At 52.9% G+C, this 26238-nt stretch overlaps 1 protein-coding gene across 1 annotated transcript in view; it reads right to left on the bottom strand.

Annotated features, from left to right (window-relative positions):
* The window catches only part of Lmx1b (LIM homeobox transcription factor 1 beta), a 53533-nt gene that overhangs the window by 15441 nt on the left and 11854 nt on the right, over positions 1-26238 (bottom strand). The window contains exons 2-3 of the mRNA XM_036183373.1: positions 2991-3064; positions 2750-2923 (exon numbers count right to left, since the gene is read on the bottom strand). Coding sequence (XP_036039266.1) covers positions 2750-2923; positions 2991-3064 — 248 coding nt within the window. The remainder of the gene's footprint in view (positions 1-2749; positions 2924-2990; positions 3065-26238) is intronic.

The raw sequence follows: 26238 nt of genomic DNA, 5'->3' as shown, positions 1-26238 counted from the left end.
TGGAACAGGCTGGTAAGGATGAAATGCCAAGAGAGCAAGGCTGCAGGTCTAACACTCAAGACCTGAAAATAAAGCACATGTTTTTTGTTCTGTACAATGATACATCCATGTACCCATTCACAGTCACCTAACCAGCTATGCATCCATCCACTCTCCCATTCACTTATCCATCTACCCATCCCTTTATTCATAAATCCGTCTAGCCAGCCAGTCACCCACTCATGTATCCATTTCTCATTCACCCATCCACCTATCTACCCATCCATGTGTTCTATCCATCCATGCACCAATCCATCCATCTAGCCACTCACCCATGTATTCCTCTATTACCATCCATCTACTCATGCATTTTCTTACATCCATCTACCATCTAGCCACACCTTTATCCATCCCATCCACTTCCATCTATACCCACCCATTGCCTCAGCCATCCACTCGTCCACAGACTGCCTACTCACCCATCCCAACCTCTCACTGCAATGGGAAGTGTCAGCATTTGCCACAGCCAATGCTGGGTTGGGTGACAAGGACTGAGTGGGAGAGGATCCAGGGGGCTCTCCTGGCAGAAGGGGGTCCCTGAAGGAGGGATCTGGGACACAACTGTGGGGCAGAACACTGACCAAACTGGTATTGTGGTTTACCATTCTAACCCCAAAGATTTTGGCTTCTTTGTATAAACTGTAGCAGGGTTTAATTAGGGTTCTATCAACATTGATAAACTTTCTTTGAGCTAGTGTGTTCTAGAAGAAACTCCATTAAGGCAATTTAATTTTTTGATCAATTTTCTTTCTAGTATAGTTAAATAATTTACAACTTTTCCTTTTTCCTTTTTTTTATTTTACTAAAATTATTTTTATTGAGATAAATGATTTTTTTTTCCCCACAGGAATTTTTTAAGAGGGCTTGTTCTGCTGTGGGGTTTGTGTCCACCTCAGCCTTGCTGATGGTCAGTGGCAATGCATTACACCTGCCCAACCTCCCTGCTGGCAGCTGTACTTCACGCTGACTTTTTTATTTACCAAGGTAAATCTCCCCCAGGATCAGGAGGGTGTTTTGAATTCAATCCTGCCAACTCAATCACTGAAGTTTGTTTTCACAAATCTTACCAGGCAGCCAATGAAAACACGCCTACACAGGGACCAAAACATCGGGTCAAGACAGACTTCAAGGTGTCCTGTATGGACTTCATACATAGGTTCCTTTTTGTCCTTCAGGGACTCCTTCTCTTGATTTCCATATTTCTCAGAGTCTAGTCCCTTACTGAACACGTCTGAGTTGCGCCGAAGAGCCTTAAGCCTATGTTAGCTAAGTAGTTCATTCCTGTTCAGGTGAGACGGTCCTTTCCTCACCTCCCTTCTGCTCCATGCTCCCCTTGACATAGCCATGCATAACACAAGCTGTCTTAGCGTAGATGCTCCAGCCGCCATGAGATCTGGCCCAAGCCTCTCTTCCACCACGCATTTGTGTGTGCACACATTTCTCTGGTCCTGCTCTGGTCTGAACCCACATTGTGATGCCTGTATAAGGCCCTACCAAGTGAGGCATTGATGAAATCTGCTCAGCCCAGAGCTCACTGCTACACAGGAAGAGCCTTCCTTCAAACACATTCCTGCCCCCACCCCAATCAGTGATGGCCTACGCCTTTAATCCCAGCCCTCAGGAGGCAGAGGCAGGCGGGTTCCTGAGTTCCAAGCTAGCCTGGCTACACAGAGAAACCTTAAAAACAAAAACAAAAACTAACCAAACAAACAAAACAAAAACCCACACAAAACAACAAAAACAAAAAACAAATTAAAAAGATCCTGGGATAGCCTCTTGGAAAGTAGGGTCCCTTCCTCAATGCAGAGTGCCGGATAGGCGGACACCACACTTTTCTAGGAGTTGGGAAGGTGGTTGGGGAGAACAGGAAAAGAGGTGCCAGAGATAGGGAGCCTGAAAGTTGCTCTTGGGGTGACTTTTGGGAGGACATAGCCATAGTTGGTGAGTAGAACAAGTCCCCAAGATGAGCCACAGGATTCTGAGAAGTGGGTGCAGGAGGGGCGGGCTTCTGAAGGAGCCGCGTGAGGGCTGGACCTCTCAAAAGCCGCTGGGCTCCCTCCTGCAGGCTGGGGGTGGCCGGGGCAGGTTAAGCCTGGTGTCCCTGCAGGGCAGGGCATACAAGGCCACTCATGCAAGGCCACTCCCGGGGACCCCCCTCTACTGTTGGCCCGTTTAGTGGGTAACTGATCGCCCCACGCCCCGCCCCAGCCGCCCGCTGCCCGCGTGAGCCGCTTAATCACCGCCCGCCCGGCTGCATTAGCATAGTAATGGCCTTTAAATTGAGCCTCTTTGTTTTTTAATTAAGCTCCCAGCAGGTACAGAGAAGAGCGATTATTGAGGAAGCTGCCAGCGCTAATCGCCCGCAGTCATTTGACAATTAAAAAGCGCCTAGCTTTAACCCTTTCCCTGCGCCCGCAGCAGTACCCCCAGCGTTTAGCACCCGCTGTGTCTGCGCACGCTTTCCACTGGGATCCCGGGATCCCTCCCCTAGCACCTCAGAGAGGTCCTTGCCAACACCCCCATTTTGATGAGGGGCAAACTGAGGCACAGAGCAGGGAGGTAACTTGCCCAAGGCACACAGTTTGGGCGTGGGAGACAGGACTTTGGCAGACAGGTTGCTATGGAGACCCAGTGCCCAGCCTTGGAGCCTTGCAGCGCCCTCTGCTAAGAACACCTTCTCACTTACAGAGTCTGGCAAAAATTTTCTCACCCTTCTAACGCCTGTGGGATGGAATTCCCAGGCCTCCTCTCCTTCTCCTTATCCACCCCGTGCTGTGTACGGGCACGGGACTGGGCCTCCCGCACACCTGAGAACAGCTGTGTAGGAAGAGGCAGGAGTGGGCTCCGCCCAGATGGGTGGCCCACCAAGAAGTAGGACAGGCAAATTCAAAGACAAGCACCACAGTTCCTAGTCCAGCCCCTCCAGGGAGAGGCGGCCAGAGACACCTGACCTCTGAAGTTTGGAGGGAAGGTTCTCGGAAAGGCTGCAGTGCTCACAAAGATCCAGAGGCACCATCAGCATGACCTAGAAAGGAGAGCTGAAGGGAGGGGCAAACGGAACCAGAGGAGCCGCAGAGCCCGAGCAGCCGCAGAGCCCGAGCAGCCAAGGGGCGGGGCTCACAGACTTCACAAACAAGTGCACTTAGGTTTGAATGGGTAATGCCTCCCATGAATTACTACAGAAACATCCAAAAGGCAGCTGGCTGCTGCCTCCTCCACCATATCCCTAGTCTTCAGATACTCTCCCCAGAGACAACCTATGTCTTGGCTGAGGTTTCCTTCCTGAGAATAAGTAACACATGGGTGTGTGGACCCATGCAACCCCCACCCCAAGCTTGGCCTTTTATAAAGAGGACTGGCTGGGTCTCTCTCTCTCTCTCTCTCTCTCTCTCTCTCTCTCTCTCTCTCTCTCTCTCACACACACACACACACACACACACACACACACACACACACACACACAACCACTCTTCATTAGGGCACCTGACTTCCAGCTGCCAGATCCTTCACCATAGGCTCAAACTCGGATTTACTTAACCTGCACCCTGTGGAGGCCTTGTGGGCCATTTAAAGGATTTGGTCTTACTCTCAAGAACCATAGGAAGCCATTGAAGGGTTCTAATGGGGAGTGGCTTGAGTGATTTACATTTTCAAAAGATCACTTCGGCTCCTAGCTGGAGCCCTCTAAGAATTGCTGTTGGGGTCCCACAGGAGGCAGAGCAGCTTCTTTCTGGCTAGGGGTCAGAGAGTGGGAGATGGTTTGGGAGAGAGCAACCGATGGTGGGGAATGCGCTGGCTGGACTTGGGGCTGGATAGATGATGCCCCAACTCCGGCCACCCTGACATGGGGCACTGAGTGGTGGAAGCTGGCTCTCGGTCACTGCATTCCTGTCACCTCAGGGCAGGGGCCTCCCATAATGGGGAGGGCCCACAGACGCTCAGGAGGAGATGGGGGGGGCTGGTCGTCCCCACCCCACCCACCCCACCCCCGCCACAGGGTTCCAAGCTCTGTTCCTGTCTGGCTCAGTTTCTCAGGGGCTCTGACCTCATCTCACATGCTCTGTATTCTACTCCAGGTTGAGCGGACAGAGCCTGGCAGAGGCTGTGTCTTTCATAGAGAACTTTCCCCAGTGTTTGTGGGGCAAGAAGGGAATTTGGATAGAAAGAGGAGCACTTGGCCCTGGTCACTATTTTTTCTCTGTTCCAGGCTTGGGAGTGGAATGGAACAGGCTGTCGGCACCCAGGAGCCCCCCTCGCTCTGCCTATGACTCAGAGCTGGGGTGGGGGCAGTCAGGACCACCCACCCGCAGCCTTGTCCCCTGAGCAGAGGAAGGAAGCAAGGAGCCCTTGCAGGCAGCTAGGGGTTAACAACCAGCCCACCCCCATCTATCAGCTAACATCTCCCAAACAGACAGACAGACACGGCAGCTGTCCAAACAGGCCTGTGTACCTGGCCACAGCCGAGGAGGGGACAGGGCAGTGCTATTTGCTCAGCTCCTGCCCCCAACACACATACACACACACACACACACACACACACACACACACACACACACACACACATTTCCATGGAGTCGCCCTTGGGTTTGTGCTGAAGGTTAGACAGTCCATAATGCTAATCATCCTTGTTCTGAACTGGGGGGTCTCTGGACACTAGTGTGAGGACTGATTGTCCAGCCCAGCTATTGCCACTCACCCTGAGCAGAGAAACAGCACTCTCAGAGCAGAAACTGACACCACCGGAGCATGGGAACTGGGGAACCATCTCAGACACCCTGGGGGCTTGTCAGGCCTCCTTCTCACTCCCTCATGGCTTCCTGACCAGCTTCAATCGAGGTGCCAATGCAAAGGCACCAGCTACCATTGACTTCAGTTGAGTGGTCCAGGAAGTTCCCTCCCATCACACCTGTCCATCATCAACCAGGATGCTTCATACAGGGTTCCCAGGTCTGACCCTCCTCAGTGGTGAGCTACAGTACAGGCCCCACATAAGCAGCAAGATAGGGGCTGGAGAGTGGTTTAATGGTGAAGAGTACTTGTGGCAAACCAGGCAGTGGTGGCGCACGCCTTTAATCCCAGCACTTGGGAGGCAGAGGCAGGCGGATCTCTGTGAGTTCGAGGCTAGCCTGGTCTACAGAGCGAGTTCCAGGAAAGGCGCAAAGCTACACAGAGAAACCCTGTCTCAAAAAACCAAAAAAAAAAAAAAAAGTGCTTGTGGCCCTTGCAGAGGACTGGAATGGTTCCTTACATCCATGTTAGGTGGATGACAATTGCCTGGAATTCCAGCTTCAGGCTATCTAATGCCCTCTTTTGGCATCCATAGGTACACACAGGCACATGCACACAAAGGCATGCATACACACACTCACACTAAGAAAAAGAGGAGGAGGAGGAGGAGAAGCAGTGGCGGCAAGGTAGGTGCAATCTTGGGGGAAGGACAAAGCCCTTGACTCGTGTGTCAAGTCCTAACAGGGTAGCATAGGCCAGCAGTGAGAGATGCCCAATTTGACCAAGGTGCCTTGGGTCTGTGAACCAAGGTGCCCAGGGAGGGATGCCCCACTGATCAGGGCTCTCATGAACTCGGGCTCAGGCTCCGCTAGCAGGGACATGTGCAGCCCTAAGAAGTGTATCCTTTACCCAAGGCCAGGCTCTAGAAGGCTCTTCAGTGGTCCTGCCCAGTGTGACATCTTTACAGCACATGCTGGGCCTGCGAAGGCCTGGGTGGGGAGGGGGACTGTAAATTCCTGGGCCCCTGGCTTTCCATCCCTAACAACCTCCTCCCGTGGCCACAGCGCCTGTCCCTTCGAAGCCAATTTAAATGAGGGGTCCCAGACCTTGGACGTAAAGCATTCCAGACTCCAGAGAGTGGGTAACTATTGTTTCTTTGGGAAAAAAATAAAATAAAATATAAAATAAACCGGATCTCTGCAGCATCTAATCACTCTCATATGTGCTACGGGGTTCCCATCGTGGACAACCCTTTCCAGTGTGAGAGCCCCTGGGGCACAAACCTGGCTTCCCTGCAAGAGCCTGTGAGAAGGGCTGCTGAGGCAGAGGGCAGAGCCACTGGGCCCTGTCTATTTTAATCTACTCCATAACCTCACAATGACTGACTGTCCCATTTCACAGAGGGTACAACTGAGTCTCTCATTCAAGGTCAACAGCCAGTATCTAGCCCTGTCAGGATGTCTCCTGGGAACTGCCCTGCACTGAGTGGCCTCCCTGTGTGAGGGCCATGCACTGCCCTGTAAGGGGTCTGGTCCCACCAGGCCAGCCCCAGGCAGGCCGGCCATAACCGCAGCTGGGGCCTGAAAGAATCAAAGCTGGTTTTTAATAAGGAGGATGAATCTTCTTGGAAGCCTCAATCCAGGAGTGGGGCGGGGGGGGGGGGGGGGGGGGTGGTGGTGGTGCGGTGGCCAGGCAGCCCACGACCTTAGTTCTTCTGCCCTTCTGAAGGCAGGGAGGGGAGTCCTGGCCCAGTGGCCTGTCACTGGCCACTGGGGGCCTGGGTGGTGGGGGGTGGCTGCCCTGGGCCTGGAGGGAGCTGGCTCTTCTAGCAGTGTAAGCTCACAGGATATTACACAGCCTTTGTGTGCCTGGTGACCCAGCTGCTGGTTATTGAAAAATTCCACCGCTCGGCACAGGGCAGGCCTGCTGACCCCTCATCCCAGGACGCGCCTATCTTTCAAAAGATACAGGATTAGAGCAGCAGGCACGACCCTGAGCAAAGCCTGTCTGGGGTGTCTGTGTTTTCGTGGCCTCACGGGATACTGGTTGGAGTGGGTTCTTGGCGCAGGATTTAATTAGTTGGAATCAGTCTGCGATTACTGTGGCGACTATTTACCCAGGCACTCAGCAGTCTGAGCCCTACTCAGAACAAAGATGGGCCCCTCGGACCTGGGCTGGCCAGGCCAGGGGCCCCAGCTGAGCTTGGGCCCAGCTGCTGGGCGGGCAGGGAGAGCTGCAGGCCCGGCCAGACCTTCTGCCCGCACACCTCATTTAGTCGATATTTGTGGGTTTTCGAAATGCAAAGCATCTACATGGGGCTTTTAAAAAATTAAAGCATCTCAAGAAATTTATGGCCAACTTCCGAGTGGCCCCTCCCCCAGCTCGTGGCTCTGTGGCGGTGGTCAGGCCGAGCGAGTTTGCTGGGGTGGGATGGATTCCTGCAGGAGGATGGTAGGGGGCTATGCCCAGAGGCTGGCCTGATCCCCACTCTGCCTCCTTAGGTGTGCGTGTGTGTATGTGTGTGTGTGTCTGCAAACACACATGTGTGGCAACTACTTTGCTTAGGGAGGTGAGTTGGTGCACACGAGAGCTGATTTCTCTTGCTTGCACTCACTCCCATACCATGGGAGCTTTCCTAAGGCTTACAGTGCTACTGGGAACAGGAACTATGAGTGTACATGTATGCAGTCTAGATGGCCCCTCCTCCTGCACACACCTGCCTATCAATGCACATGTGCACACCTACTGGGCTCATACCTACCTGTCTGCATCTGTTCAGCTCGTGGTATACAGCCGATGTTTAGCAGTCTACATGTACACACACTTGCAAATCCAAGTGTGCCCCACTCTATGCACACATGCTATGCACATGGACCCCCACACACTGACACAGGCCACTGAACCAAGAGCTGCACTTGTGTTCAGCCAGTGACAGGCATCGCTCTAAGCATGTTCACACATTCATACACAATGTCTGTACACATATGTGCATATGTGTATCCCCACTTGCGGGGACATCAGCTGCCCAGACCTATGGGAGGCTACAGGGGTAGTTTTGCAGCCCAGAGTCAGGTGTGGCTTAGAAATACTTTGAGTTTTGTTGTTTGTTCATTTATCTGTCGGCAGGGTCTCACTATGCAGCCCTAGATGGATTAGATCTCTCTCTGCATCCAGAGTGCTGGGATTACAGGTGTGAGTCACCAGGCAGGACCCCAACTTACTGCTGATCTCCATCCCCAGTTCTTACATCGCCCCCCTCTGCTCTGACACTGCTGGGCCCTCCTTCAGACCTCTCTCCTTCTGCTCCCCTCACAGACACCATGGGGGACCCCTAGCTGATGCCCCTCTCTGCTCCCTGGACTGGGTTTCTTTTCATTGCCCGGCTTTCCCCAGGCTTCACTTCCGGGGGCTGGCTTTCAGGAATGCCTTGCACCTGCCTATCTTCACAAGCCACCTCTTTCCTGTCCTCACTCCACCTGTCTGCCTCACAACCGGGGACAGCCATGCCAGGACTGAGCCCCAAGCTGCTGCCATCTTTGAGTCATTTCTTAATGGTCCATGAAGTTGATGGACCCTTATTTATAAAACCTCCAGAATGGCTCACAAAGGAGGGCTGTGCAGGGCATTTTCTCAGAACTGGGCAAGGGAGACTGCTCCCTAATGACCCTTTTATCGCCATCCAGGTTGGGCACCACAGGACAGGGAGGGCAGGGGTATGAAAGTGGAGGGCAGCAGGTAGCCCCTCTAGAGTCTGGAAGATGCATTCCAATCTTGCCTCTATTTAGCTCTGTGGGCTGGACCCCTGGCATTCATCCAGAGCCTCAGTTTCCCCTTTTTCTGGGAGGTTTGAGCCCACTCAGATGGCAAAGTTACAATAAGACCATGGGTACTAAACGCTCAACACAGACTCAGAGGATGACTCCATCATCCCCTCCTTCTGATTCAGCTGCTGTCACATCCCAGATGTCAAGGTTCCTATTGTCAAGATTCCTGCAGATCCCAGGGACTTCCATTGGTCTCAGGAAAAGTCTCTGTCCCAAGCCCTGGACATTATAGTACTTCCTGGTGTCTCCCTCCATCCTCTCCTAGCCTGAGAGCTCTCAGCTCCCTTACCCATCCGCCTCTCAGCTCCCAGCCACCATGCTAACAAAACTGTCCAAGCCCAAGGACATCATGTCCCTCCCTGCACTTCCTTGCTTGAGGACCTGGCTTCAGTCCCTCTGTTTGCCACAAACTACCACCCAAATGGAAGCAGGCCTCACTTTCCCAGGGGGAGGAGAGAATGCACAGACATACAGGCACACACACACACACACACACACACACACACACACACACACAGGGGGGAGAGAATGCACAGACATACAGGCACACACACACACACACACACACACACACACACACACAGGGGAGAGAATGCACAGACATACAGGCACACACACACACACACAGGGGGGAGAGAATGCACAGACATACAGGCACACACACACACATACACACACACAGGGGGGAGAGAATGCACAGACATACAGGCACACACACACACACACACACACACACACACAGGGGGGAGAGAATGCACAGACATACAGGCACACACACACACACACACACACACACACAGGGGGGAGAGAATGCACAGACATACAGGCACACAGACACACACATACACACACACACAGGGGGACAGGGGGAGGAGAGAATGCACAGACATACAGGCACACACACACACACACACAGGGGGGAGAGAATGCACAGACATACAGGCACACACACACACATACACACACACACAGTGGGGAGAGAATGCACAGACATACAGGCACACAGACACAGACACACACATACACACACACACAGGGGGGGAGAGAATGCACAGACATACAGGCACACACACACACACACAGGGGGGAGAGAATGCACAGACATACAGGCACACACACACACACATACACACACAGGGGGGAGAGAATACACAGACATACAGGCACACATACACACACATACACACACACACACAGGGGGGAGAGAATGCACAGACATACAGGCACACAGACACAGACACACACATACACACACACACACATGGGGGAGAGAATGCACAGACATACAGGCACACAGACACAGACACACACATACACACACACACACAGGGGGGAGAGAATGCACAGACATACAGGCACACACACACACATACACACACAGGGGGGAGAGAATACACAGACATACAGGCACACAGACACACACATACACACACACACACACGGGGGGAGAGAATGCACAGACATACAGGCACACAGACACACACAGGGGGACAGGGGGGAGAGAATGCACAGACATACAGGCACACACACACACACACACACACACAGGGGAACAGGGGGGAGGAGAGAATGCACAGACATACAGGCACACAGACACACACATACACACACACACAGGGGGGAGAGAATGCACAGACATACAGGCACACACACACACATACACACACAGGGGGACAGGGGGGAGAGAATGCACAGACATACAGGCACACATACACACACACACACACAGGGGAGAGAATGCACAGACATACAGGCACACATACACACACACACACACACACACACACACACACACACACACACACACACGGGGAAGGGGCGGGTATAATGTACATCATATGGAGGTTAGAGACAACTGTGCAGTTGGTTCTCTCCATTCACCTTTAAAGTTGGTTCTGAGGATTGAACTCAGGTCTTCAGACCTGCATGGCAACTGGGCTATTTCACCAGTCCCATGAACCATCCATTTCTTCTGGAAACTCCAGACACCCTCAGCCTGTCTCTCTCCACACTGCAAGTTCCTGGTCTCTGCCTCCTGAGGTGCTGGGACCACAGTCCACCTGATGAGGGCTGGGTGTGGCTTTAGTTGTCGCTTCAAAGTCCCCGAAGCTCTGCCTTCATTTCTACAGCACTGGCTGCTCCTCCAGTCAACTCCACAGCCTCATACGACCATGATGCTAGCTCATGAGGGGAGAACCGAGTCTCTGGCATCTGACCTAGGCAGGATCTCCTCAGATGCACAGGCTCCTGAAGGGTGTCTTGCAGCTGCCGGGTGCTCCATCTCCTAGGCTGCTCTGTGGGTGCCTCAGGGCAGCAGAGCCCCAGTGTTCACATCCCAGCTCCTGTCAGTTAGCATATGTGCACAGTGACAAATGCACCAGAATGCCTGCTGATGTGGTGTGTGTGACAGTCAAGCCCTGGCATGGAAAAGGTTAATAAATCAAGGTCTACCCATTCCCCAGAGAGTTGTGCCTGACAATACAGGTTAATTTGTGTGCACTGACATGAGCAATGGTGCTGGGCATTTTACTGAGCAGGACAGGCAAGAGGTAAGTTAGCAAAGATACAGGTCCCACGAAATGAAGAGCCAACTGGATACACTCAGCATGCTCAGAACATGTTCCTAAGAAACATGTTTGGGAAGTTCATAAGTAAGGATCAGAGTTCAGATCCAGAACCCATGCAAATGTGAGGGCCACCTTTAATCTCAGCACTCTGGAGGCAGAGATGGGGATCCCTGGGGCAAGCCGGCTAGTCAGGCTAGCTCAAATCAGTGAGTTCTAGTTTCTGTAAGAGGCTCTGTCAATTAAAGTGGAAAATGATTGAGAAAAATGTTTAATGTCAACCTCCCACCTCCATGCGTGTGCACACACACAGACATGTGCCCCTGTCCATGTGTTTGTCTATATACATGTGAACACATATACTCACACACAAACCACACATGAGAGAAGGAAGGAAGGAAGGATCTAAGGACGGAAAGACAGGAAGGCAGGATCCAAGGATGGAAGGACGGGAAGGCAGGATCCAGGGACGGAAGGATGGGAAGGCAGGCGCATTGCGACCTTCTTGGTTATCTGACTTGGGAGTGATGGGATGAAGGGACATGGTCCCATTTTGTTTTACTTCTGCTTTGCAGCAATGACTTTTCTATTAGAAAAACCAAGGGATGTAAGAAATAACTAAAAAAAAAATAAGGAGGCCTAAAGAAGAGAGAAAAAGACCACTTCTGCCTGAAGTCAGATCTTATAGGGGTGACACTGCTTTCCAGGACTGAGGTCCCTCGAAGCCCGCCTGCCCAGGTCCTCCACTGGCCTCCAAAACCTCAACTCTCTCTCCCATTGGCAATTCTTTGGGAGTGAAAATCCAGCTGTAGGCCTGGGAGATCAGTCTGTAGGTGAAGTGCTTGCCGTGAAAGCATAAGGGCCTAACTGGGTCAGGTGGTGCGCACACCTTTAATCCCAGCACTCGGGAGGCAGAGGCAGGCGGATCTCTGAGTTTGAGGCCAGCCTGGTCTACAGAGTGAGTTCCAGGACAACTAGGGCCACACAGAGAAACCCTGTCTCAAAAAACAAAACAAAACCCAAAACCAAACCAAGCCAACCAAACAAACAAACAAAAAACAAAAACAAACAAAGAGCCTAAGTTGGGATCCCCTTGGCCAGCATGAACAAGGAGTGTGGTTGTGCACCTATCATGATAGACATATAGGTCAGAGGACAACTTTACAGGGTCGTTTCTCTCCATTCACCTTCATGTGTGGTTGTGGGGATCAAGCTCAGGTCTTCGGGCTGGGGAGGCAGAGATGGGGTCCCTGAGGCTCGCTGTCCAGGCAGCCAAATCTGCTAGTTCCAAGTTCTGAGAGACTCTGCCTCAAAATATAAGCGGGAGAGTGTTATAGGAAAACACCTGAGATCAACTTCTGGCCTCCACATGTACTCACATACATGTGCACATGGATCTGTACACACACACACACACACACACACACACACACACACACACACACAAATTAAACTGCAAACAAGGTAGAGAACCTGGACTTCTCAGCACAGGCTCCACAGTCCCCTGAGCTAGCCTCAGCTTGCCTTGTATTTGTGTGTGTGTGTGTGTATGTGTGTGTGTGTGTGTGTGTGTACAAAGTGGCTGGTGCTAAGCATAAAGGCACAGGTCTCTGCAATTCCTGTTGCTACTGCCCAACTCTGACACCGGCTGTTCACCGTTCCTTCTGCCCTCTGCCTGCCTGTTCTCTTTGTTCCCAGCTCTCACTGTCTTCTCTGCCCCTTCCTGGAAAAAGGCCTATGGCTCTAACCACACACATGCACGCTGTCACTGTCCCTGATCTGGCCCTTCTCCCTCACCACCCTGCACTTCGCTCTTAGTGTCCGTCTCCCTGGCCTGCTCGTTGTCTGTCTGTCCGAGCCTTGAATGCTTTCCTTCCATCAAGGCTAGATTCTGGAAGTGCTTCCTCCAGGAAGGTGGCTGGGCTCCTGCTGGGTCTCTGAGAGAGGAGCCAGGCTCTTGATAGCTCTGGGTTCAAGGCCAGTTTCTGTCTCCCATCAAGTGTTTCCAGCATGTGAGACAGGACAAAGATCAGAGCCAGCCAGCAGGGCCTTCTGAGGATGGCCGAGGTGCAGGTATGGGTCCTGGGTGACCTGTCTGTGGTAGACAGCCGGGACACCAGGATCCCTCCACCTACTTTTGTTTCCTAGCAGGTGCCCATGCAGCCCCCTTCACACTGCCTTCTGCCTTTGGGTCTCCGTTTGCATTCACCCTGGAGACAATGGTGCAGTCCTCAGGGAGTGTCTAAGCCCCCCTTGCTCATCAGGGGGACACAGCTGAGATGCCCCAGGCTGGCATGGGCTGGTCCCACCACCACCAAGGAGGCAGGCTACCCAGGGGCTGCTGTGCTCATGGGGCTGGGGGCAGCTGGTGTCTGCCCTATTCAAAGGCCAGCAATTCTCCACGGCTGGTGGGGGTGAGTAGGGGTGCCCCGCAGGCTCCCCTCCTCCAATACACATGCCACCCAGGAGAAAGTGTGCCCAGATCAGAGATTTGGCCACCCATCCCAGCAGCTCAGTACCATGGGAGGGAGTCTTTGTTTTCCTAGCAAGAAGCTGCCCCTTCCCCTGGTCCCTCTTGGAACAGCCCCCTAAGTTGGCAGGCACTGGGCTCACACTGGTTAAGCATTTTCTCCAACACTCCATGACTATTCAGTACTGCATCAGCGCAATAAATTCTCATTTTTAAGAAAACCAAGACTCAATTTAGCCACCACAGTCAGGAGCAGCAGTTAGCAGGGCTGTAGAATGTCACTGCACAGATGGCAGCCCAACCCCTGCCAACCCTGTCATGGCTGGGGTGGGGTGGGGAGCGGTCATGGGCCATGTCAGGCTGTACCACTTTCTCCTCAATTCAGACTACAGGGAGCAGGGTGGGGGGGCAGGCCAACAGCAGGCTGCCAGCTCTAGGGAGCCATGGTGGATCCCCACACCCATTTGGAGAAGATGACAGCCTCCAACATGAACAGGAAGAAGACAGTGCCCACCTAGTGGAATCTGCTGGTGCCAAGCTCCATCAGGTGTCACTCACTCAATGTATCAATCCTGCTGATGAGGTAGATAGATACCTTTATCCCTACTGAGGCCAAGGAAGATGAATTACTTTGGTGAAAGTCTTATGCAACTTGTCTATCAAGCATGGAGTAGGGCACATGTCTTCATGGTGCATCTCACCCTTTAGACAGGGAGCAGAGACCTGCATGAGGTCATACCTCTTGCTCCTGCCTCCTGGCCTCAGCAGGGATAAAGGGATATACTGCCCTCCTTCCCCACAAAAATCATGGGGTTGCCCATCTGATCACTAGGGCATTGGGTTAGACCGGATAGGGGACTTGGGCAGCCTGGGGCTGTAACTAAGTCTCCAATGTTATGCAGGCAAAACAAACAAGGCCCCTCTGTGAAGGGCTGGGGGATTTGTGCTCATTGCCATGGAAACAACACAGAGCATGGGGGAGGGGATCATGGTCTGCCACTGCCTTTACAGATGTGAGCCCTCTACAGCCTCAGACAGGCCAGGCCATGAGTGGCCAGGAGGTTGCAGGAGCCCAGGGTAACCAGATAGGCATCTTATCTCCCCCATGTCCCCCTGGGCTGGGCTTGAGAGGCAAGGTCCTGGCACAGATCTTGGGTCTGGGCTATGTGGGTGTGGTGCAATGCAGGTAGAGGAGCCTTCTGAGTCACATGTGCCAAAAATATATGACAGAGATAGGAACAACAACTCCTACCCACCTGGCTAAAAATAGCCACACTCAGGAGGCAGAAAGGTGTGGGGTTCCCCAAGAAGGCCTGCCCTGTGGGTGGCCAGTTCTGAATCTCCTTTCTTGGGGAGATTCACCAAGGCCAGGGCCAGCCCTCTAGCATGCATCTGAGAAAAAGCATCCTTGAGCACCCTGGGAGGGCTGGTACCAGGCGCTGCCTAGGGAGTGACTGGTAAGCCGGGTCCCACACAAGCTAAGAGGACAGTGATAACAGGTAGTTAGGGCTTACTGTGCCCTCCAGCAGGCCGACACTGTTGTGAACCTTCTGTGTGCTGCTTCTCATTTTGGTAAGGAAGAAAGGATTCTTACCGCCAGTCTTAAAGATGATGAGACCTGGCCGGGCAGTGGTGGTGTACCCTTTAATCCCAGTGCTCAGGAGGCAGAGCCAGGTGGATCTTTGTGAGTTCGAGCCCAGCCTGGTCTACAGAGCAAGTTCCAGGATAGCTAGGACTGTTACACAGAGAAATCCTGTCTCCAAAAACCAAAACCTAACCAAACCTAACCAAACCTAACCAAACCAAACCAAACCAAAAAGAAAAGATGATGAAACTCAGACCCACAGAGCTCAAGTTCACAAAGTGACCCAATGTTAGGAATTACTGAAATGGAACTTGAACCCAAGTCTGGTAAAGTTAAGAGAGGGGCATTCATTTGCCTCAGATCACCCAGCAAGGACCAGGATTGGAAATTAGGAGTTTCTGGCTCCCAAGTTCAGCACCTTTGAGGTCCCAGCTCAACTCTGGTCAAAGCACCACAGGCTGGTAAGCCCTGCCTCTACCCCAGCCTCCTCTGTCTGTCTGTCAGGTCCCACCGGAGCTGAGGGCACAAACCCCCTATTGCCAGGGGTGGGGGGCACAGCCTAGCACAAGCCTGGGGTTGAGTTATCTGGACGTTTGTGAAACTCGGCAAGGGTAGCCATTCTCATGCCTTGCCAGGCTGGGCCCAGCAACAATGAGCCATCTGTGCCCAGGTCAGGGCCTGCTCCAACAGGCCGCCCACCAGCTCCCAACCCAGCCGCACACACTTCCTCAGGCCCCTGTGCCCACCCTGGGAGCAGGCACCCTTCTCCTTGAGATCAGGGTGTGGGAGCTCACCATGCCAGCCAGGGAACTGGTTCTGCAGAACTTTCTGGGCTGTCAGTGCTTGGACTGGACAGAAGCCAAGAGGACTCAGGGCAGGAGCCAGTCCTGGGCACTGCCCTCTGGCAACAAGACTCCTACTTCTCAGCTACAGAAACCGGGGTTGGCAAGGACTTTGCACGACCATTTCCTGGGCCGATACAATAACGATAATAATGACCTGGCTATTAGGTCAGCATCTATTGGGCAGACATGCATACCAGGCCTGTGCTAAGCACGACACAGGAGTGCCCTTTAGATGTGAAACCTGAAGCCCAGAGAGGTCATTTGCAAGAGACCACACAGCAGCATGGATTGAAAGAGTGTCCAGGTTGTCCTGACTCCTGCTCTTTTTCCTCTGTAGGATAAGGCCCTGTAGGATAAGGAGGTGGAGGTCAGGGCTCTGCTGTCCTGCAGGTGTTGTGCCCTGTGGGCCTAGCACTGGAAACAAGGCCCCTTCCCTCAATCTGCCTCCACAATCCCTGCATTGTTGGCTCATTAGGTAATTCCCTGGAAGCACCAGCTGTTCCCAGGGTGGGGAGATATCTGATGGAAGTGGCTGTGGCGGCAGGGACCACTGGGCCAGAGGTGCTTCGGCCTGCCCTAGTGGGGCAGAGGTCACACTGGGCCAGGTGTCCCACCCTGGCTGTAGCCTGAGGGAGCCCTGTGGCCTTCAAGGACAGCAAGGGGAAGCTCTGGCCCCGCCCACCAGGGCCTGGCATTCCCAGGTGCCTGCTTAATGCTCTCGGCCACAGCCTGCACACAGGCTGGCTGGAGGGAGGAAGGAAGGGGAGAGGGAGGGGGGATTCAGAGCCCCAGGCTTGGTAGGTCCAGCTGAGCAGAGGCAGTTGGGGAAGGAGGGACTGCCCTCATCTATGGCTCCTCTGAGGCCTCCTCTATGTGGCCTCAGGGCTGGCCCATTAAACCTGCTCCATTGCCCAATAAACAGACAGCAACCATGTGCTTTGGGTCAGCCTCAGTGCCCCCCTGACAGCTTCGACCAGCCACACCCAGAGCAGCTGTGAGAGGCATCAAGCCCGCCTCATCCAAGGTCCTGGTAAACTGCTGCACCGAACACCCTGGTCCAGGAGTTCTTTATAACGTGTGTGTGTGTGTGTGTGTGTGTGTGTGTGTGTGTGTGTGTGTGTGCGCGCCAGGGGCTCCCAGGTCACCCAGCCTCAGATGCTGCCCAGCATCCGTTAGAACTAGCCAGGCATGAAGCTTTCCATGCAGCGAAGAAGCTGCCCGGTTGTGCCAATTGTTCAGTCCTTTCCTTGGGGACCTGGTATCTCTTGCCAGTGTCAACATTGCTGTTACAGGGACTTCTGCGGATCTTTGACTATTAGGTACTCCTGCTCTGACTTTCTACGATCTGCCTGTGTCCCCAAAGCACGCTGTCACTGCTTGTGGCATTGAGACCTTAGTGCAGCCCAGGAACCATGGCTGAATCAGCTGCAGCCTCAGTCCTAGATGCCGGAGGGCAGGGGAAGGAAGACTGTGAGGCACAGGAAGCAGAGGGGCGGGGAGAGCGCTTGTGCTAGCATGAGGACCTGAGTTTGGATCCTCAGTGCAGGTGCCAACAACCCTGGTGCCAGGAGGCAGAGCCAGGAGGGTCCCTGGGCTTTCTCCTTAGTCAATCAAATGGCAAGCTCCAGGTTCAGCAAGAGCAGCTGTCCTGAAATACAAGGCAGAGAAAGGACTGAGGCAGGATGTCTGACATTGACCTCTGGCCTCCACACATGCCCACACGTGCAAGTGCATGGACACACACATGCACTCGCACACAGACACACACACAGGAAGAAAGGATTGGCTAGCAAAACAAGCATGTGAAGTGTATGCCAAGTATTCATGCCAGCCTCTGCAGTGCCCTGACCTATGGCATGTGCAGTTCTTGTATGGTGCTCACCATGCCCTAGGCTGCAATTTGACATTTTGCAAATGTCAACCCTCAGAGATGCCTGGAGGTAGGTCCTGTTACCACCCTAGTTATAGAGAGAGGCGAAGTGGCTTGTCCAGTCTCACAGCTGTCCACCTGGCTCCAGCATCCAAAATAACCATAATACTATATATGCCTGTGTGTGCACAGGTGTGTGTGTGTGTGTGTGTATGCAGGTATGTGTGTATGTGCAGGTGTGTGGGTATGCAGGTGTGGTGTGTGCAGGGATATGTGTATGCAGGGGTGTGTGTGTGTATGTATGCAGTTATGTGTGTGTGCAGGTGTGTGTGTGTGTATGTGTGTGTGTGTGTGTGTGTGTGTGTGTGTGTGCGCACGCGCGCAGGTGTATGTGTGCAGGTAGAAGCCAGAGGATAACCTAGCAGTTTTCAGTGCTGTTCTTCAGGTCTTACCCACTTTGCTTTTTTAAAAAAAGAGAGTCTCTCGCTGATCTGAAGCCTCCCAATTAGATGAGCCTAGTTGGCCAGTGATCCCCAGAGATCTGCCAGTCTCTGGCAAGGTCTTTACCAGATTTTTACCATGGCAAGCACTTTACCAAGAGAGCCATCTCCTCAGCCATTATGCTATTTATGCAGGTGTCAGAAGTTATAGCCACACTGATTATACAACCCTACAGCAACCTCCAAGGCTAGTGTAGACCCCTGCACCAACACACACATACACTGTGTAGATATCCCCGCCCCAACACACACACATATACTTTGTAGACATCGCCTCCCCAACACACACATATGCTGTGTAGACACCCACCCCAACACACACATACACAATGTAGACAACCGCCCCAACACACACATATGCTGCGTAGGTACCCCTGCCCCAACACACACATACGCTGTGTAGACACCTCTGCTCCTCCCAAGGCAATGGCTAAAGCTCTCATAAACACCCTCCCTGGGAGCCATCTGGGGATCTGAGCCTTGTCTGCATCCAGAGGAGCTGGCTGGGTTCTTACCCTGCCTGTGTGAAGGTGGCTGCATAGGTTGGGGTGAGTGCACACAGGGCCAGCCCAGCTCTGGCCCAGCTGGGGCTCAGAAGGACCTCCAGGGGACAGCGTGAAATTGCAATTCTCCACTCAGGGGCTGATGCTAGAGGGAGCCTCTGGGCCCAGCTGGGAGGGGGTCATCGGGTGCCCCTGGACATGTTCCACCCAAGACTGGGACGTTCCTCACCACCTGCCCTGCACTGGTGGCAGAAGAGGCGAGCCTGGGGCAGTAGTCACTTGACACTGTTATGCTCAGTGGGGGCAAGGGTTCCATCCAGGCCTGTGACAGCGCCTCTGGGGCCAGACAAAAGGACTTGGCTCTGGCTGCAGCAGGACAGCAGAGAGAGGGAGAGAGAGAGAGACAGACAGACAGACAGACAGAGACAGAGAAACAGAGAGACAGACAGACAGAGACAGAGAGACAGAGAGAGAGACAGAGACAGAGAAACAGAGAGAGACAGACAGACACAGAGACAGACACACGGAGAACAACAGAGAGAAACAGACAGAGATGGAGTGAGAGGGAGAGAGAGGAAGAGAATACGAATATCTGTCTGTGTCAGAAGACACAGAGCTATTCTCCAGCTCTCAGCCCCAGGCCCAGGCCTAGATGCCTCTAAGTCACAGCCAGGTCCTCTCATTCCATATCTCAGCCCAAGCTGGTCACCCATGCCATGCAGCATGCTTGGATGCTCTGGATGCCTCATGCTTCCAGAATAGGCCTCCTGCTCTCACCAAGAAGCCTTCCTTCCCTTCCTGCTGCCAAAAACTCTGGCCTGGCAGAGGCAGGGCCTTCCCAGATTTGGACACCAGGGCCTCTCTGGCTGCAATTTATGCAAATGACTTAGCAAGGTTTTGGCTTGATAATTCGATTATTTGTTCAGCATTTATCTTAAGCAAACTGGATGACAAAGAACTGCAAACTAATGTGATAAAAACCATTTATAAAGCTGCCTTGTTCGGGGGCCTTCCCCTAAATATTTGTGACAAGGTAATAATGCTGCTGCGTGCGTCCGCCTGACTTTAAATTGGTTACTTAGCTGCGTGATGGATGAGGGGCGAGGCCACCTTCTTCTGAGGAGAGCTCCTGATTTCTGATCTCATTTTTTGAGGATAATGAATTATATCTAATTAGTCCCTTCCCAAATCTAATCAGGGGGGAAGGGATTTGGTACCCAGAGGGAGGGGGTTGGCAGGTGGCAGGGAGGGCAGAGGGGTCAGCAGGCGGGGTGCCCTGGGCCCTGAAGGAGGGGGTTGGGCAGCTGTTTACCCACCGCCACACCTGGCTGCAGAAGCCATGACTTTGGCTCTCCTGCTTCCTTCCCCAAGTCTGCCTTCTGGGCTCTGCAGGCTTGCTCCCTCCTGACTCCCTCTCTCTCCCTCTCTCTACTCTGCTCTTCCACGCTTCCAGACTTTGGCCTCTATGGGCTTTGCTTTCAAACCTAGTGATCCCCAGCTCAGCTGGCTGGGTTCAGGCCCCTTAGTCTTGGGTGTCTTCTTCCATTCCACCCTCCCTCACTCCAACTGAAGAGCCATGCTTCTTGTTCCTTCTTCTATGGAGCCTCTCACTCCTGAACTGCCAGCCTTGCCTGGACCTTCCTGTTAAATGAAGGAAAATGCTCCTTTAGGACAGACACGGGCCTGTGACAGGTGAGCAGGGTGGACATCAGTTCTCATCCTGCTCGTAGACCAGCCTGGCCTTGAACTCAGAGATCACCTGCCTTTGCCTCCTGAGTGCAGTGTTTAAAGGTGTGCGCCACGCCCAGCTCTGATGCCCTCTTACTTAACTTTGTGTAGTCCATTCCTGGGGTGCCCATGCCGACTCGTAGCACATCCTCATTAGCTGTTTGTCGGTTGCCTGCCTGATTCAATAATCAAGACCCTTGCAGCCCCAAACTCTGGCCCAGGAGCTGCAGGCAAGCGCTCTGCAGCTGGGACACACTCCCATCCTCCCTGGTGAGGCTGATGGGGTCTAAAGCCCATGGGTGTCCCCCTGATTTAACCCTGGCCCAGTGGTCAGCAGCCCACTCTCCTTCTACATATAAAGAAGGTGATCCTGGAGCCACACTGCACCACTGCCTTGGAAAGCAAGACAGTGTCCTGAGCTCCATTTGCTGTGTATAGAAAGTGGCCACGCTCCCTCCATTCCTTGTGCACCGTGCCTGCCCAGTCACGAGATTCACCCACCTTGCCTTTAAACACTCCCCAGCACTTCATGCATGGCCCCTTCACAACTCACTGGATCCATGGCCCTTTTGTGAGAAAGCGCTTCTTATTCGTACTATGCACTTTTCTTTTGCCCATTTCCCCTGTAAGTGTGTGGCAGGTGTGAGTCTGCAGGAGTGAATGAGGCCAGATGCCAATGCAGGTGCTGTCTATCTCTCATCTGGACCCAGAATGCACCAGTTAGGTTAAGTTGACCAGGAAGCTGTCTACCCCCTCCTCCCCAAGGATTAGGACAGACCTGGTACCACATCTGCCTTTCTTTCTAAACATGAGTTCTCGGGGTTGAATGCAGAGGCCCATGCACACCTATCTCCCCAACCCATTTTACTTTTTTTAAAGTCCCAAGACGACCCGTGAAATATTCAAATCCTCACACCATGCTGCTTCAAAGGTGCAATCTGCTGAGTGAGTGGTATAGTATTCTCTCAGTGCTGAAGGTCCACAGCTGATCTGGGTAGGAGGCTGTTTGTGGACACACCGGAGAGTCAGGTCAGAGGGTCAAGTGTTCTCCATGGTGTCCACAGGGGATACATAGCAACTTCTGGAAGCATCTTTGATGGTTATAGTAGGGAAAGGTACCACTGACACTGTAAGTGGAGCCTGCTACATATGAAACACCCAAGACAGCCCCCCTTGTGGCGATCAGCTACTGCAATTGAGCAATCCTATAATACAGCTGTGTTGGTCTATCTGAGGACTCAGCTCTGTCCCTCAGAGGACATGGAGACTGAGGAAGGAGGAGGGACAAGGGACATCGTCCTGGGGCTCCTTGGCTCACTGCAGCCCCTCCCTAGCATACACCATTTCTCCAGTGGCTTCTGGGGTTCCTCCTTGCCTGTCTGAAACCGTGAACCAAGGGAGAGGCCTCTGAAGATCCTGTTCAATATTGAGTTCATCCAAGTCTTAACCAGAACCTCTGCTGAACAGGAACTGCCCATTTTCCTTTCTCACAGCATGTAGTTGCTGTGAGTTTGCTAGCAGGAAAAAACAAAACTTTCCCAGCACACTGATCAGCCTTCTGTCCCAGGTAACTCATTCAGTTCGGTCATTTAGACCTCTGACCTATTTCCTCTTCTGCTTTGACCACTAGGACTGTCTTCACAAGAGTTTAGCCTGCTTGCCTTTTCTAAGACTCTGCCTCTGCCTCCTCTCAGAGGAGGCCTCCCACCTATCCTTTTGGGAAGGAGCTCCATCCAGAAGAGTGCCATCCAGGAAGTGCACTACCCAGGAAGAGCACCATCCAGGAAGTGCACCACCCAGGAAGAGCACCATCCAGGAAGTGCACCACCCAGGAAGAGCGCCATCCAGGAAGTACACCATCCAGGAAGAGCGCCATCCAGGAAGAGTGCCATCCAGGAAGTACACCATCCAGAAAGTGCACCACCCAGGAAGAGCACCATCCAGGAAGTGCACCACCCAGGAAGAGCGCCCTTCAGGAAGTACACCATCCAGGAAGAGCGCCATCCAGAAAGTGCACCACCCAGGAAGAGCGCCATCCAGAAAGTGCACCACCCAGGAAGAGCGCCATCCAGTAACAGGGCCATCCAGGAAGTACACCATCCAGGAAGAGCACCATCCAGGAAGTATACCATCCAGGAAGAGCACCCTCCAGGAAGTACACCATCCAGGAAGAGCGCCATCCAGAAAGTGGACCACCCAGGAAGAGCGCCATCCAGGAACAGGGCCATCCAGGAAGTACACCATCCAGGAAGAGCGCCATCCAGGAAGTACACCATCCAGGAAGAGCGCCCTCCAGGAAGAGCACTACCCAGGAAGTGCAGCACTCACAGAGAGCAGGGCTTCACTGCTCAGGCCCAGGCCACATTCACTGTCAAAACAGCAGCATCCCCCTGTGCAGGGCTGCACTGCTCAAGCCCAGGCCACATTCATTGTCAAAACAGCAGCATCCCCCTGTGACCTCACTAAACCCCACTGACCTGTGTGCTTTAAAAGCAGTGAGCCACGGCCTAAGGTGTAGCTCAACCCTAAGCTGAGGTGTGCAAAACCCTAAGCTCCAACCTCAGAACAGGAAAGAAATTAAAAAAATTTTTTTTAAAGTTAAATTATGGCCAGTGAGCTGCCTCTGTGGGTAAGGAAGCGTGCAGCCAGGTTGGCAAACCATGAGTTCTATCTTAGGTGTATCCCACGAATGTAAGGAGAGGGCTGACCCTTGTGACCTCTGTCCATGTACTGTGGCATGCAGGGCACACATACATAAATAATATATAAAACATTAAATTAAAGGGGGATTTGATATTATATGGATGAAACAAAAAAATAAAACACAACCACACTCCATTTCTAGCTTAGAGGAGAGTCATGATTTGCCCAGAAATTATTCATCTATTTGCCAAATAGATGAATATTTGTTTTTATTTTTGAGACAGGGTCTCACTCAGCAGCCCACTCTGGCCAGGAGCTCCGTGCAGCCCAAACAGCTGTATAACACCACATGAACTCCATAGGTGTTTGGATGCCTCCTGTGTGCCAGGTGCAGTTCCTCATTCTGGGTGAGGAAAGAACACCTGTTTCTCCCTCTTTGCTGGTGTGTTATGGGGGACTTAGCTGGGTTGAGGGACAAAGGCAGGATTTCAGTCCATGGGACTTAGTGTCCTGAAGCTCACTTCCTGTCTTATCTGTCTGTCCTGTTGGGACAGAATTCACCCTTGCCAGCAGGCATTCCTGACCAACAGAGCTGCCATATCAGGGCAGGGGCTGTGGCTGGGGACACTGACTCTGGCCCCAGGTCAGGGCATCTTTAGGAGCCCCCCTAAAGTTGGCCATCCTGTAATAACAGCTCTTCAGGATTCCTGCCACCACTGTGTTCCTGTCTCTTGAGCATCAGGACACATCAGTACTGCTGCCTAGAGCACAGCTGAGGAACCCACCCAGGGGCGCACGGCTCAGAACCTGAATTTAGGACTAGTGTCACAATTCTCCTTCCACTTCCCCATGGCAGGTCTTGATCCTTGTGGACTGATCAGGGTCAAGCGTCCAGCGGGAGCTTAGCAGTGCACCTGTTCCCTCCAGAACTGGGCACTATGTCCTGTCTACGGGGCCAGGAGAAGAGGAGAGGCCAACCCCAGACAGGTGCCTACCATCTGTATCAGAGACGAGCAAGAAGTCTCCTCTGACCTTCTTGCCCTGTCCATCCTCATTCTTGACTGGCACAGAAGGCTGACCTGCCTACCTACCTCCTTCCTGCCCTCCTATTACAATCCTGGTGGGGTGCCCACTACCCCCACACCCCAAGATGCAGGCTTTGCAGATAAGATCCCCACTTTTGAGTTATTCCTGTCTGCAGGAAAAGCCTGAGCAGACAGAGGCTAAGGATCAAGGAATCGGCTAAGATGGAGGTGATCAGGGCTGTTGGGGATGGCTCTCTGGATAGGATGCTTAGGCAGGTCCTGTGCCATGGCAGTGGTGGCAGCACCACACAGCACCCCCAGAGCTGAGTCATTCAACATGCAGGCACTAGAAAAACCCCAGGCCCAGCTCCTGTTTCTGGTGCTAGGTGGGGTTGTGACTCTTGCTGCATTTGAGCACAATGAGCACAACACAGAGGCTAAACTGGTGGATCCAGGCCCCAGCCAGAGCCCAGGTACGAAGGAAAAGTAGTCAAGAGATGCAGAGAAAGGGAGAGCTCCAGAAATGCCCAGGCCTTGATGGATGGGAGGATGGGACGAAGCCGGTGGGGAGTAGAGATGAGAGGTGACATGATGGCCTGATTCTCACCATAGGAGCCTGGAAGATGGAGGTGAACTAAGATTAAACAAAACACACAGTGCAGGAAGGCCTGAGGTCAGAAAGGACAGAGGGAGGGGTGTTTAGAACCAAAGGCAGGGATCCTTGTGCCAATGGACTGGCTCTATGTCTTGTGTGGAGGTGGACATGGTAACCTACTTGTGTGACCAAATGCATAGACACACACACACATACAGACACACACACACACACACACACACACACACACACACACACACACACACACTATCAGACAAGTGAAGTGAAGTGAAACTGGAGCATTAGGCTGGTGTCAACATCCAAGGTGACACTGTGATATATCAGTTAGCACCAAGGGATGCAGGGTATAGGGTACAAAGGGAATCTCCATTTCTGGCAACTGCATATGAACTCACAGTTATCTCAAAAGAAAGAGGTTAATTATAAAATGTCTCCAGAAACTGCCACAGACAGCACTGGTTAGGCATGGGCCTGGGGATAAAGCTGCATGAACTCCCAGTACCAAATGAACACCCACCCCATCACGGTGCAGTCTGCCTCACTTTTCTACCTTGTGTGTCCCTGGCCCTGGCCCAGCCTCTTCCAAAGGCTCCTTCTTTATCCATTTCTTCAGGTCTCTCATTTCCCTGCAGAACCCATGGTTTCACACGGGCATTACAGACCCATCACACCGTTTCCCACAGGTCCTGAGGGACAGGCATTTATAGGGTTGGCAAAGACCAAATATCAGGACAGAAGCAAGGTAGTCCTCAGCCCAACCTCAGGCCCAGGTCTGCGCGCTATGTTACCCGCTGCCCAGAGGGAGTCTATTCTGTACCCGCCTCCGGGCACACAGGTGGATGCCAACTGACCTGGAGGTGTGTAGAGAGGGGACTGCAGGCATGCATTTGCATGTGTCATGGGCCACATTCCCCTGGACACACACCTTGGAACTTAGGCCTGCTCAGGCTGCCCCACTGGACGCCTTGCCTGTAGGAAGGAGGCTCTGCCAGGTGTGGGTTCCCTTCATTGCACCCCAAACAAATCCCTGGCTGATAAGGAGCCTTTGAACAGAAACTCCTCCCTCCTCTGCCATCAGATAAACAGGGAAGAAAGAGAAAACCCCTTCTTTCCCCTCCTGCAGCTTTTGACACTCCACACAGGGGCTGCCCCAGGCCTCACCCCCTCCCCATAGCACCCCCTTTCAATCATGTGGATCACAGGCATCTTGACAGGCGGCTCCTCCGGTTTGGGTTTCAATCCAGGGAGCTGCAGCCTCCGGCAGTCCAGTAAGTCCTTTACACCTGAGTCTGATTGAA

Source organism: Onychomys torridus, chromosome 4, assembly GCF_903995425.1.
Source record: "Onychomys torridus chromosome 4, mOncTor1.1, whole genome shotgun sequence".
Taxonomy (NCBI): domain Eukaryota; kingdom Metazoa; phylum Chordata; class Mammalia; order Rodentia; family Cricetidae; genus Onychomys; species Onychomys torridus.
This window is presented reverse-complemented; position numbering and strand designations above follow the sequence as displayed.